This window comes from Gobius niger (genome assembly GCF_951799975.1).
Source record: "Gobius niger genome assembly, chromosome: 17".
Taxonomy (NCBI): Eukaryota; Metazoa; Chordata; class Actinopteri; order Gobiiformes; family Gobiidae; genus Gobius; species Gobius niger.
In genome coordinates this window covers 11,798,990-11,814,354 of record NC_136868.1, presented here as the reverse complement: position 1 = coordinate 11,814,354, position 15,365 = coordinate 11,798,990, and the positions used below count along the sequence as shown (strand labels likewise).

Sequence of the window (15,365 nt, the reverse complement as noted above, 5' to 3'; positions counted from 1 at the left end):
TCAGCAGTTGTTGTAAGGTTTGAATACTTATGTTGCTTTTTATATATTTATCTTTCTTTCTACCCGTTTTGTATCAGAAAGGTGCTGTATAATAACATTTACAGAGATCTGAAAACTTTCTGAACCTGCATCTTGAAGTTTTCATTTAGATTCAGTCTAAACAGTGGTAGAAGATCTAGATCCTGTTGTGGATTATCTGGATGATCATTAGTCCTGGTTTCGTTTGGATTAAGCAGACAATAGTGTTTGTGTGTCTGTGATAAGCCTTGGACTGGTTGCGACTTGGTTTAGTCCTGGCTCTGCGTAATGTCGTCCTGATCCTCTTTTGTCCAGTTTAGTGGTTTAGTTTATTTTTAGTGCACCTCTCCCGATAAAGGACAACTCAAACACTCTTTTCTGGAATAATCCTGGTTTAGACATGCTTAAAATCTGTTAGTTGGTTTTGTTTTACAGTAGTCTAGTCTTTAATGGCTGCACGAGTGAAGTGAAATTGCAATTTGAACCGTCACTATTAGCAAATCGCAAGGACTGTAAGAACGTGAAGTACATTATCCTCAGTATTCTTGCTAACAACAAATATATATATATTAATATATAGATACAGACGGCTTTGTGTCATAGAAGGGGGCGTGGCTTCGCTGAGGGGAAAATAGAATCTTTAGGGAAACACAATTTTCCACTCTTTTTAGACATTCTTTGGTGAAATGTGAATTATTTATCACACATAAATAAGTCAAGTGTAAATCGGGCCCATATGGATCTTTTCTCACAGCAGATTGTTCAGAAGAAGTGAAAAAACGGCAGACGTAGCATGTTAGCATCATGTTATCATTCTCCGTTATTTATGTATTTATGGTCCGTTGAACCACTTTGCTCCTCTCCATGTCTTTGTGTCTTTACTCAGTAGAAAACTATATTCATAATTCAGCATTTGTTAATGTGCTTTTTGGATTATTAGAGAAAGTTTAGATTTTTCTCCAAATTGTTTTCCCCCTTAACTGTTTTCAAACATGACCATATATGGGAAATTCCAGAGATGCCTGTCTGTATCTATCCTCTGTAACTTACTTCGTTTAATACCTGCTGAGTATATAGTTAATTCACTTTTTGGTGTACAAAGTGTTTTGCGAACTATAGTGCTTTAAACTATGGCATTTCTAGCTCAAGGTACACTGACTTCTATGTGGCCAATTATTTACTATTGGAAGGTCACAACAGTTAATAATTGCACTGTTGAAGTTGTCTCACTCAATAGCACATCATTTCCCGGTTCACTCAGGATAATGTTGTTGTTTGCAGAAAGATAGCGCTCATTACTAGAGATATGGCTTCCTGTTTTCCCTTTCACACACTTCCTGAACCAGTCGTGGCTAAAAAACAACCAAAACAATGAAAAGCGGAGCAATGTGGAGAGCGCTAAAGTAGGAAACACAAATAAGAGGCACCACAGTTTCAGATTTATGAGGTTAAAGCTCTTAAGGAGGAACAAACTGTGACTATTTTTCCTGGATCAGTCCTGGCACTAATCGGGCGTTTTGTTTGTCGGAAGCGCGAATAAGTGGCACAGTGTAAACAAAACTATTTAGGCCTTTATTAGAACAAGATGTCGCTGGTATAGACCCACTTTGTCTGGCACGTCCCCTCCGATGCACCGCAGGAAAAACACACGTCGTTTTAAGTTTAAGTCTGTTCTCCTTGGCTAATCTTCGCTCTACGTCCCCTCCCATCCCCGCGTTAAAAGATTTTACAGACAGGATCTTGCCCAAGGAAAGTATTTTTAAAAGACGGAAAGACAAAACGCTTGACTGGGAACTACGGATTTCTCTCCTTTTGATCGGAGGAAACGTCTAATTGTGTTTCGTAATAGGAATCATCTGGTACAGTCTTATAAAGCACGCCCCATTTGGCTCGTTCATTCATGTTTCCGCGGCAACTGCTGGACCCGGTTAATCCTGGTTTTGGACGTTGCAGCGGGCAGTGAATTTGCTTATTCCAGCTTTTAAAATGCGCGGGGCTATTTTTACCGAGCTAATGAAAGAAGCAGCGACGTCTGAATAATATAGTGTCGCAGTCGGTCTGGCAGGGGAACTGGAGCGGAGCCTTTGTGGGCCAGTTGGACTCGGACCAAGGCCCAAAAACACAGGGAGGTTACTAGGGAGACGGAGGAACACTTCCCCTTTTTTTTTTAATTCAGTCCCGCTGTGAGCACAAAGAAATACAGAGGGGTGGAAGAAATGGGTTTTAGGTGTGGTTTTGGTTGCCTGGTTTTCGCACAGGTTTAATCCCAGGTCCAGTTTGGCCCAATTTGTCTCTTTTGTGCTTGTCCTGACTTAGTGCTAAAAAACTCTTTATATTAACTGATCAATTAATTAACCTCTTACCTCCATCTTGACCGAGTGCATTTTCTCCAGTTTGGCTTTACCCAAATCTAAAAGCTTCTCGACAGGAGCTTACAGACTACAGGGCCGTGTACAGCCTCATTTGAAAGACCTACAAAACTGATCTCAATGGATCTTTTTCCTGGCGTTCTTACCGTTACTTTTTTCCTCATTTTTTCCACTTTTTTTGTTGAGATTTTGTGACTTTTTTTTTGTCACATTGTGTCACTTTTTTTTCTTCATTTTTTGACACTTTTTTTTGCGTTTTTGTCACTTTTTTTGGCGCTTTTTTGTCAATTTTTTGTCAAATTTTTTGTCCCTTTTTTGTCACATTTTTTGACGCTTTTTTGTCACATTTTTTGACGTTTTTTTTTCGTTTTTGTCACATTTTTTGTCCCTTTTTTGACGCTTTTTTGTCACATTTTTTGACGCTTTTTTGACGCTTTTTTGTCATATTTTTTGACGCTTTTTTGTCACATTTTTGTCACATTTTTTGACGCTTTTTTGACGCTTTTTTGACGCTTTTTTGACGCTTTTTTGTCACATTTTTGTCACATTTTTTTACGCTTTTTTGACGCTTTTTTGTCACATTTTTGTTGCTTTTGTGTTTCTTTGTCACATTTTTGTTACTTTTTTAATTTGTTTTTTGTTGTTTTTTTCCTACTTTTTTCCTTTTTTTTGCTCTCCTGTTACTTTTTTGTTACATTTTCATCCTCGTTCTCGTCGACTCTTTTTTCAAGAAGCTTTTAGATTTGGGTGATGCCAAAAACATGCTCGGTTCAGGTGGGGGTTAAGAGGTTTTAACCACTTTTTACTCCCTAATACCAAAGGTAAATACTGTAGCTATAGCAACACATTTTCTGCCTTATTCATTCTTATTCAGACACTAGAGTTCGTCCGCAGTCATTAAAGTTTATTACTTTGAAACCAAGCCATTTGCTGTTCCCGTGCTATAAACAACAGTCAGGTTCTTCCAGCCCGAGGCCTTGGTATTTTGGGGATGAGAGGGGCGGGGCCAGGCGTTTGAACATCAGCAGATTGGGGTCATGTGGACAGACTGGATGACTTTTGACCCCTGATACTTGGGCAGATTCTAATGGGCTGTAAAATCTTTCAGGCGCGGGAGATATAACAGCAGAGATAAGACAATCTAGAATAACCCGCAGTATCAGCCATGTCCAAATAGAAAACATCAACCTGCAAGAATCGAGGTTGATGATTCGTGCAGGTTGATGTCGCTGCTGTTTTGCGGTTTTAAACAGTCGAAAACTATGCTATTGTTTTAACCATGGAGTCTGAGTTAATACATGTGTTTCTTCTTGTTACTGATTTGGCAGATGGGAAAAAAGTGAACAAGGCATATGCTGATTAAGGCTCTTCCGCATTAGCGATAAAAAGTACCAGATGTAGATACTAATACTGTGGGTGCAATCTGTTTTTCATTCACAAATGTGTTTACTATATTGGCCTATGGTGGCAAAGGCAATATCACAAGTAAATCACAATAAATGAATCGATTCCTTCAGCTTGTTACCCGAATCCTTGTAAAATTACACACCAAGGCTCACCCGATTTACACAGACGAAACCTATAAAAGTATTTGGACAAGTGTTATCAGTGGCCCATTTCCAAACTGTGGGTCTCCGTGTTCTTTCATTAGGTTTTCATGGGGAAAAAAACAACACAGCCCAATCAGACGTGTATTTAGCACCTCTTAATGTTGAAACTTTTCTTGCAAAACTGTCAGAGCAGCGTCTTTACATCCGCCATGAGATCACGGTGTGAAGGTGTCGCGCTCGGAGGTCTCCGGGTTTGTTCATGCTCCAGTGTCTGGGATGTAACACGGAGGAAATGAAGTGTGTTTCCCCTCACGCAGCCAGACGCCTCGGCTCGACACGGCCAAAAAAGGAATCGAATCCTCTCTGCAGGACGTCCCGAGCTGCCAGAACTATTCCTGTAAACGCGCTCGTCTGTGGGGGCCCGACCACGAGAGTCCGGGGAGATGAGAGGGGAATGTACACAAAGAGGAGGAGAAAGAAGGTAGATTGGTGTTTTGGGAATTTATAGGATAAGAAGGGGGGGTTGTTGCTAAGTCTGAGTCACAGATGAACAGCTTCTCACCATGTTTTCGTTATCGCAATGACGTAATATACAAATCGCTCTGACGACAGAAAGGCTTCACAATCTTTTTCCTTGTAACTCTCTGTATCCATAAGTCTTGTAAAGTGGCCGCTCTTCAAAGTCCTCTTCGCAGGGATGCACCGATCTGATGCTGGTATCGGATATCGGAGTCGATATTGGAAAAAATATGATATTGGGCATCGGCTACACATATCCAATACTGAACCGATACTAGTTTTGGCTCCCAACGCTTTAAAAACACAACTTTTACCACCTAAATCTAAGTGAATATGGGCTGTATATCATTTTAAAGCCAAGAATCTGGAAGAATGAAATCGCGGAGTTAGTTTTAACCTTCGCAAATGTATTTTTGATCGCCGGGCAAAAGTCTGCGGTTAGCAATAGCATGCTAAAGCTAAAGTTACCAAAAAACGAATCAAGGCTGGGGTAGAAACTACGATAGAAATACCTGAATTAGTCAAATAAAATAAAATTGGCCACTGCTGAAGCCAAGTGTTTGTATTTTAGTTTAAGAAATAACTGATCGAATATGTTTATCAGATCACTTCATGTGAGTTGTTTATATAAGTGTAACCATTTGCCCATGGATATTTAGTATAGAAAAGTCATCCTTGTTAAATGTCTATCCAAGAGTTTAACAATAGATATAATTGATAATTGATCTATAACATGACAATAAAATGTGACTTTAATTGACTCTTGACTTGGTATCGGTAAATATCGGATATCGGCAGACACTCAAACCCCAGTATCGGTATCGGTTGCAAAAAAGCTGTGTATTGTTTTCATTCAGGACTTTGAACCGGTGCATGTGGTCCTTTGTGGCAAGTGTTTTCCTCCACTAAAAGCGCATACTTTAGCTTTAAGAAACCCATTCGTCAGTGCTATCGGCTCGTGTTGTGGATTCGTTACACTGGGCTCTTGTTGTTTGGGTCGTGTGCAGGGAGCAGGAGGAGAGAGAGAGAGAGCGGCTGCATTCTTAGCATGAAAAATAGTATGACTGATTATTCCGCATCTGGAAAGCATTTAGGCCTCGGTTCTTCCTGGTCGCCTCCTGACAACGCCAGGGACGTGTTCTTGTTACAGACTCTTCCCTGCTCTTAAGCGTCTGCTCACTTCTGCTGCCTCCTCTTCCTCACTTTTTAAGTTCCTCTGGGTAGATTTATTGCACAAGATGAGACATATCTGCGACTTGTCCCATTGTGATGTTGTGATTCTGAAGTCATTTCCAGGCTAATGGTGCAAGTTTCTAAATAAATGCATGGTTGCTTCCAGGTAAAATGATGTCAGTGGCATCAGTTTTGAGTCTTTCCGTTTAACCATGTTCATTTGACTAGGATAGGTGAGGCTTGTGTACAGTCCACTCCCTCGATTAGCTGCTTTTTATGGGGTTGTGTTGTTGAGCTCAGACATGACTCTCTCCGTGAAGCGTCATCGCAGTGGACGTCTTTCTTTCGTCTTCCGTGCCTGCGCTGATGCAGGTATTAGTAACCAACTTGTAGGACAAAATGTACCGCTCTCCTCTGACAGTTTGATGGACAGGCCCATCAGATACCCTCACTCACATCTGGAGTCTTCCACGTTTGGCCTCGACTGCAGCAGCGGAGAGAGGGATCTGGAGTCATCCCTAAAGTAGAAGCAGCTGGAGGGTTTCGCAACGCTCTTTTTTTTTTTTCTTTTTTTTTTACAAATGTGTTACTTTGTACGAGGCAGGTCACCTTTCTTTAAAACATGATACTTTTTAGTGTGTGTGTCTGATGAGCGCTGTCCAACACAGTAATCCATCCCACTGACATGTTGTGGCTCGATTTCATTCAACGTTTTTGTTCATTTATGATTTTTGAAAGCAGGCACATCATGCAACTTTTTTGAGCTCTTTTTTTTTCTGAGCAATGTTGTAAAGTTTTCCCCTGATCAAAAACCTGGAGTGCTATTTGGATTCGGTCGTTCCTTCTTCTATTGCTAATACTGTATTTCCTGAACTGTGTTGCCTCATAGATGGGACACAAAACTGTCCCTCCAACAGTTCTCGGCTGACAGGGATGACATTGGGGATGAAGCTGATGTCATCCCTCAAGAAACGTACGAAAAATGGGGAATAATTTGGGAGAAAATGTGTGAAAATTGTGGGGAAAGTGAAAAAAAAAATTAAATGAAATAAAAAATGTAACTAAAAAAATAAAAGGGTGAAAATGTTCTGAAAAAAATGGGAGAAAACAGGGAAAATGTTAGTAATAAAAAATCGGGCAAAGATAAGGAAAGAATGTGTCAAAAAAAAAATAAAATGGGGAAAACATTCAGAAAAAAAATGGGGAAAATTGTGAGAAAAAGCCCAAATTATTTATTTGAGTTGAAACAACCAAGTTTCAGCCTTTAATGCTGTCCCAAGACTCAACAGCAACAAAACTGTATTTATTGTTATAGTTGAATAATGCTTTTAAGCCTCAATAATGCATGTCACTTTGATATTATTCAGTGAGAGCTTGATATACAATGCTAGTCTCTTCTTGGGTTTTCTCAAGAGTAATACCATCACCAGCCACCGGGCGATGCTCTTTTGTACCCCCGTCACTAACGTCCTCTGTCCTCCGCAGGAACGCGTCCCAGATCAAGCAGCTGCAGAACCAGATCTTATTGGAGCTACAGGAGGCAGCGCAGTGGCAACAACAGCAACCAGACCAGCCGAACCAGGACGTCCCGCCTCCACCTCAGATACCCGCGCCCGCTCCACAGGCCCCACCTTTCGAAGCCCCTCTCCCTGCTCCCCCCTCACCTCCGCTCCCCCCGCCCCCGTCGTTTCAAGAGCTGGAGAGTAGCACCGCCTCCTCCATCATGCAGGCCAGCACCTTCAACTACGCCCGTCCCAAGCAGTTCATCGCCGCCCAGACCTCGGGCGTCTCCCCTTACTCCCCCACCGCCTCCTCGCCCTCCTCCACCCTGTCCTCGCCCCTCTCCCCCTCCTCCACACACAAGCCCTTCACCAGAGTCGCCCTCCCGCCTTTCACCAAGGCGCCCAGCGTGGAGTCGCCCGGGTCGCCGTCGTTCCCTCCTCCGCCACCGCCGTTCCTGAGTCCCGGCAACCTGCCCTCTCCGGCGCAGGACTTCCCCCCTCCGCCTCCGCCGCCTCCACCCCCCGTGTCCCCCCCACACTCCGAGACCTCCTCCTCTCCCTTCTCCTCTGTCCCGGCGTCTCCCGCCTCCAGCTACCTGTCCTCGGTGCTGCCCACGCCACCGCCCGTCCCCGTGCCCGGGAGCCCCATCTTCAACGCCCTGGGACTGCCCAAAGGCAACGGCACTGTGTAAGTTTTACCACAATGCAGCGTAGTGGGGTCGCACACTCCAAATATCGATAATTCATTCTGAGGGGTGAGAAGATTTGGGGAGCCCTGATATAGCAAATACAGGAGTAGCATAAAAACTGTCGAGCTCATTGTTCCACAACAAGACAACACAATCTAAGGCGTTTTTTCTCAGCAGCACATTTTGACCTGGGACATTAATATCTGCTTTTTGTTTTGTAATGAGATTAATAAATCAGATTAACCAAGACGACTCGTGCAAAGCTATAGATAGTTTCAGATAACAGAGGTTCATAGAAAAATGTGTGTACACAGGACATCATCTGAGAATCATAAACCACGTTATTTGTTTAGCCAAGAGAACAATGTTTACAGCCTAATATAAAAAAAACAACAACATATTTCCACCATACAACCAGTGTGATTAGTTTTATCTATAGGAGCTTTCAGTCCGAGTATTTGTGACAACGACATGTCAGAGCAGCTTGTTCTTTCTGATATTAGGCTTATCTGCTCTACTTTCATTTTCTATCAGAGGCAATAAACAAAAAGGTCTCATAAAATGGCCAAGCATCCAATCTTACAATTCTTAAAGTTATAATGCTCCGCCCATGATCATTTTTGTGAGATGAGTTTGTATCTTTTTCAGTTCATTTCTCAACATGCCACAATCAATGACTTTGGAAAATCATTCCTTTGTTGGCAACACTTTATAATAACTACACCTTATTCAGCCTTAATAAATGATGAATTAGCATCATGAACAAGCCATTAGTTAAGTGTGACTAACACTTAAAGCAGTACTAAGTAACTTGTTTAGTTTTAGCTTAGGGGGGTAATACAAGTGTTAATGGGATGATTGGGGGGTCTTTCATCGCCCCCTGGTGTCTCAGGCCAGAAAACCACAATTGCAACTTCGCTGCCACAGGGTAGGAGGCACCAATACACACTAATAGAATCACGAAGAAGCTAACAGGCAAAGCTAACTGTAAACTTAAACAGTATTTACAGCCGAGTTTGAGTGAAAAAAAAAAAATCTCCATTGTGTCATTGGATGTACAATATCCCTCTCTCCATTTGTCTTTTCTGTCAGTGTAGTATTTACTCTCACGGACAATTAATAAGTAAAAAAACGCAACATGCTACGACACCTGCAGTGGCGCTTATGGCCTTTAGAGGCATGAGTTACTTAGTACTGCTTTAATGACTACTTAACAATGAGTAACTGTAGTAGTTAAGTAGTTATTAAGTGTTAAATCATGATTAAATAAAGTTGTAGTTATCATGAAGTGTTACCCATTTGTTTATATCTATTACATTTTTTCCACAACAGCCACATTTCCATAACAAGCTCAATGTCTTTTCCAGCCCCTCCAGTTTGTCTCTTACTCTCATCTCGTCAAGGTTAGACTTACAGCCAGCAGCGGCTCCTTAGCAGAGCTTTGGATACACAATCTGTCATGTTACATAATGTAGTTTATGCACAGCGTCAGAATAAGGAGGGTCGACATGTTTAAACTACAATAATGCATGTTTACGGCAAGGTGCTGTGTTTAGGTCCTCACAGGTAAATACAGAGACCAAGTGCATGAGTAAAGACCACAGGGGAAAAAGCGTGTTTTAGCTGATAGTAAATTATTGCAACTATAAATGATCAAAGGTTATGAACACTCAATCAGGAGTGTCTAATGGACTGTGAGTGTTGTTGAATATGTAAACTTCCCTTGTTTTATTCTTGTACCAGGCCTCTGTCAGTTTCATCCTTGACCAACTGAAATAATAATATGCTTTTTTTTCTCCTCGATAGCATCTTTTTGAACCCGAGTGCGCCTTTTATGCTCTTATCCTCTGGCATTCCACTTTTATGCCCTTTGCCAGCCATTTTTCAACAGCTCAGCGCTGCACTCCCCTCTCACCGCTGCATTCCTGGGTTTAGATAAGAAGACACTGCCTCAGCTGGACATGACCAGATAAGGCTAACTATCCTCTTTTCCCTGCAAATGACAAATGCATGTTTTTTTTTTTCTTCCAGGAAAGCGTTCCCCAAAAAGTCAGTGTCCAGGACTCCTCGTATTGTGTCGGACTCGGACATCCAGGGGTCGAAGGACTCGTTGATACAGGACCTGGAGAGGAAGCTGAGATTCAAGGAGGAGAGGGTTAGCAATGGGCAACAAGTGAGTGCAAGTCGAGGTCAACAAGTTTAACCGTTAAAAAAAAAGGCAGTTCGCAGAGATGGGAAGAAACTAGCAAAGTGCGCTCCCATAAATGATTGTGAGTGCTTTACACTTCTTTACTTTTGACTTTTCCCCACTGATGATGCTATAGTGAATCATCCACTGCCCAGGTAGCTTTAAATTTGGGACCTGCTCTTCCATCTGAGCCTCAAAATGTTATGATATTCTCACTTTGCTGTGTAATAAAACCATGTGGCAAAGGCTCATTGTGGCACTAGCGCTGATGTCCCGACAGCGCTACATCCGCAAAGCTGGAGGGTTGTTTCCATGGGGAGCGTGGGGAGGAGGGGCTTAGGGACAGAGGCGAGTAGCAGCTCGTGTTGAAGCCAGATGATAGGCCAAGGGGAACTTTGAATTTGGGGGAACAATGGCACAGATGGTAGAGCGGGTCGTCTCATAATCGGAAAGGTCGGGGGTTCGAATCCCGCCTCCTGAAGGTTCACACTGTCGTTGTGTCCTGGGGCGAAACACTTCACCCACCTTTGCCTCCAGTGTCTGCGTACATTGGTGTATTAACCTCTAAACCCCCACCTGAACCGAGCCCATTTTCACCAGTTTGGCTTTACCCAAATCTAAAAGCTTCTCCGTAAATAATAGAGAAGAAAATGAGGATGAAAATGTAACCAAAATTTGACAAAAAAGCGCCAAAATAGACAAGAAAAGCAACAATGACACAAAAAACAATGAAAAAGTTAGGATCACTTTTGTAGGACTTGAGGCATTACATTGCTGCCCTCCAGTCGAGAAGCTTTTAGATTTGGGTAAAGCCGAACATACCTCCAAAAGGCATAATACCACAGCTTTAAATGAATATATAGGGGGTTATAGGCTGGTTTTCTTGCATTACTGTGCACTGGGAGGTAGATGATTTGCTCTGCCATCTCAGGAAAAGTCAAAAGCAAAGAAGATTCTACACACTTGTCTTTGATACATCTAGCACCTCATTAGCACCTTCACTATTTGTGGTGTTTATTAAAAAAAAAACATAAGAATCCCTTTAACTTGTGTGGATTTTGAGATCTTCTTCCTCCTCTGCCAGTCTGTGTGACATCCATAACCGATTAACAGGGACCTCCTCCATTCCATCTTTGTTTTTTTTTGAGACATTTCTAACTTTCCGAACATCTAAATGTGTTGATGCGGTGATGATTTCACACTGTGTGCCTGGCCGCTCTCACCCACTAACCCGCTGCTTCCAGAGGTTAACGTATGAGGAGAAGATGGCGCGCAGACTGCTGGGAGCCGACAACGCCGCCACAGTCCTCAGCACAGAGCCAGAGGAGGAGCCAGCCACTCAGGTACTTCACAGGACCAGATGTGATTAAGATGCACGGAGGTATCGCACCGAAAACTATCTGATTTCCTGTGTTGCCGATGATACAAGAACATGTCCCTAATCAGTGGCTTAAACCAGTCACCGGGTTTTAATGTATGTTTCATTCGCAACACAGAGAAATCAGATGAGGCCACTTTAAACACACGGCTTTCCCAGAAGAGCACACGCACTCCGCCATTTTGTTTTGTTTGAAAGCTGGATGTAAACGTTGTAAAGTGCTCCAGACGCTAGTCTCCATAGATAGTTTTGTTTAACTTCCAACACCCGTCGATCTGTTTTAAGTTCAGTAGGGACGTGGTTTCAAGAAGATTGTTATTTGTAATCATTATTTGTCAGACAGAATGACACCGTGTTCGACTTGTGAAAGGCCAATAAAACATGAATTGTACATAGTGGTGAGACAGGGTAGACAAAGCAGATTCAAGGTTGGTCTGAACGGGTTCTAGTTTAGGGATGGATTAGATTAGGACAAAAAAGAGCAGTGTTCATTTCGTCTTAATTTTAGTCAATGTGATATTTTTGACGACTAAAATTGGACTAAAACTATATTAAAAGTTTCTCATGAGACTAAAACTATGACTGAAATGCCCAGGTATTTTAATCGACTAAAACAAGACTAAATAAAAATGAAAAGGTGAGACTAAAATCAGTCTGAAAGAGCCTCATATCATGTTCATTTCTGTTATATTTTTCTTGGACATGATCTTGAGGACCCCCTTAAGAATGAGATGATTCATCTTATGGGGTTGATCATCTAATAAATTCATATGATTCATTAATGAATAAATTCTCTGCCAAAGGAGCAGCTCTGAGCTTTGTTCATGTGGGAGAAGCTCCATGAAGCAGAGGAACAAGATTAAATATGATTATAATGAATATTATAAATGCAAGTCGACTAAATTTGTCTTAAATTTAGTCGACTAAATTTACATGAAATTTTAGTCTAAAATTTTAGTCTAGACTAAAATTTTAGTCTAAAATTTTAAGATATTTTTTTGACTAGATCTCGACCAAAATGTTATTACATTTTTGTCAAAAGACTAAGACTAAAACTAAATTAAAATATGTGGTCAAAAAGCAACAATAACACAACAAAAAATGACAAAAAATCAACAAGAAAGTCACGAAAGAGCGACTTAAGGTGACAAAAATGCAATGAAAAAGTGACCAAAACATGACAAGAAAACCCAACGAAAACACAACAAACAAACAAAACTACAAAAGCATGACAAAAACACTAAACAGATCAGTTTTAAAGTTTTCAAATGAGGCGTCACACAGGTCTAGGCTAAGCTACAGAAACTCTTAGAATTGGGTTAAGCCGAACTGGAGAAAAGGCGAGGGGGTAAGAGGTTAAAATAATGACCAAACCAGGAGTAAACTTTAGTATTTTGGGGGAAAAAACCCATGTCAGCTATTTGTCAGCTGGATCGGGCTATATTGAAAGTGCAGATCATCGTGATTCTGTATATTCACAATCCCCAAAATAGACACAGGACACCACCCCTTTAACAAAACTGAGGGTAAATGCACCGTGCTAACCAATTAAGTCAACTGTAACCACTATAGAGCAGCCAGAGAATGACCCGGCCTGCTCTGTGGCACTGAAACGTTGCATGTGGCTGCGCCTGCACTGCCGCCAGACGCCGAAGGATATTGCCTTTCTTTGTGTTTTGAAGTTTTACTGTGGTGTCGTGCATGTGTTTTGCTAATTGCGAGTTAAAAAGCCACGTTGTTTGGACCGTCAACACTCTTCCACCGCACTTATAAAACGTCTCAAAGAGTGGCACAGTTTGGCAGCTGTAAATGGCGGCAAAACGTCTCCTTTTCTCTCAACAGGACGACAAAGCGGATGAGTCTTATCCCCAAAAGGTTATTATTTGTTGTCGTCTAAAATCACCGGTGTTTTGCTCACTTTGTCCGGAACGTGCTCACAAAATCACGCTTCTGTATTCTTACTTAAGCAATGGATATTATCTGTATGGGGCGTTCCTAGATATGGCATGTCCAGAACCTAAAGATGCACTCTTGCTTTCCTTTCACTGCCACGTAAAAGCGTGTCAGCGGCTGATATCGAAATAGCCCACTGTGGTCTCCGCCGAAAAGTAAAAACAAACTCCATCAAAGCGGAACACGCACCACAGCAGCTGCTCCTTCGAGTTTTCAGATTTCAGATTCATTGTGGGCATGTGCGTGGTGCGTTCAAGGACTGCAGCTGTGTCTGAACCCTGTGATTATCAGAGGGATGTGTCATCGGGTGGCAGAGCACAGATGTTCAGCCTCTGTCTCTGCAGTGATGACAGGTGAATGAGGGAGTAGCAGGGAGTGGCAACAGGAGAGAGAGAGGGGGGGGATTTTAGCCACGCTCAGCATAATATCATACTTCAAAATACAGTTGTTTTCCACTGCTTTGGCTTTTTAGTCGGGTTTTGCGTCACAGCAGATGAAGTGGCTTTATTTTTTCGGAAACAGGTCTTGACCTTAAGTGTGAGGCCGCTTCAGAAAGGACTTTTTACAGGGGCTCCAGCAGGCATTAAGGCGAGACACTGCAGCTGAATAGGGAAAAAATGTATATTTACAGATATCAATTTGAAATTTTTGCTGTCGATCACTGGCATAAAATACAAGTTTTCTGTCATTTTATCTTTTCATATAAGAACAAGATGTAAAAATGCCTAAAAATGCCCCAAATTTCCCATCTTTTCGGCGACGAAATCTGAATAATATATAGAGCTACATTCAAATTTATGGTTTCATTTTATTGATGAATGAGTTACCAAGACGTTTTCAGAGGGGATTTAGGATATCTTGTTATCTTGTTAATCAGCTGTTTTTTAGTGGAAAATTTTGTAAAAAATAAATTTTCGCCTTATTTTTTGACATTCAAAACTCAATAAATGGGGCTAGGGATTAATTAATAAAAAATCCCCCTGAAAAAATCTTCCAAATATTGTTCAGTCCAAGGCTGGAAAATTTGAAGTCTTTAGGTCCGACTGTCGCCACAACGACAGAAAAATGTGTTTTGAGAAAAAGGCCCTTGAAATTGCATTCTCCCATATAAGTCTATGGGGGAACATTGAATCAGCGCAATATTTAAACATGTTATTGTGAAGATTCTGCATATTTTCTGTTTCCGGGTGAAAGCTTGTATGTTCAGAGACCAATTTGGCCCAAAACCTGAAAAGTTGCCTGTTTTGCCTGTAGTGTCTCCCCTTAAATCCGAATTGATCTGAAAATAGTGGCATTGCTCGATCATTTACGCCATAAATTCATTGCAAAAAATAACAATGATGGTCCAAAAGTTGTACAATTTATTGAATTAATGTAAAATATCAATTATACTGAATTCCCCTGCATAATCTCCTGAAAGTATTGATTGCATAGATTTGTTGTATTTGGGCCAAAACCTCTTACCCCCCACTTTAACTGATTGCAATTTCTCCAGTTCGGATTTACCCAGATCTAAAAGCTTCTTGACTGGAGAGCCTGCCCAGTCATTTGAAAGCTAAGACCTGCAAAACTAGCTGTGACTTTTTTGTCTCGTTGTCGCCGTGTTTTAATGCTGTTTTTGTTGTGTTTTCTTCCCTTTCTATTATTGCTTTTTTTGTCTTGGTTTTGTTGCTTTTTCATCACTTCTCTCATCGCTTGAGATCATGGCTTTTTTGCTACACTTTCATCCTCATTTTTGTTGCTATTTTCACTTTTTTTCCAAGAAGCTTTTAGGTTTGGGTAAAGCCAAACTGGAGAAAGTGTCCTTGGTACAGGTGGGGGTTAAGAGGTTAAAATGGCTACCTGTATAAACCCTGTTAGCAGCAGTTACTGTTCAGCTACCAAACATATCGAGGTGTCACTTAATCATTGTCGATGCTCATAATGGCTCAGGGTTGAAGTAAGTGTGTTTTTACTTTATTTACTTTACTCCAAATTGTCCAGAACAGAAGCTTATGCTGTTCCTGCTCCACTTACTGCACCATCA

At 41.5% G+C, this 15,365-nt stretch overlaps 1 protein-coding gene across 2 annotated transcripts in view; it reads left to right on the top strand.

The window, feature by feature from the left end:
• palld (palladin, cytoskeletal associated protein) overlaps window positions 1-15,365 on the top strand; it is a 110,651-nt gene that overhangs the window by 81,774 nt on the left and 13,512 nt on the right. For both annotated transcript variants that reach the window (XM_079574855.1, XM_079574856.1), the window contains 3 exons: window positions 7,115-7,819; window positions 9,852-9,993; window positions 11,253-11,351. In XM_079574855.1, the coding sequence (XP_079430981.1) occupies window positions 7,115-7,819; window positions 9,852-9,993; window positions 11,253-11,351 (946 nt within the window). The remainder of the gene's footprint in view (window positions 1-7,114; window positions 7,820-9,851; window positions 9,994-11,252; window positions 11,352-15,365) is intronic.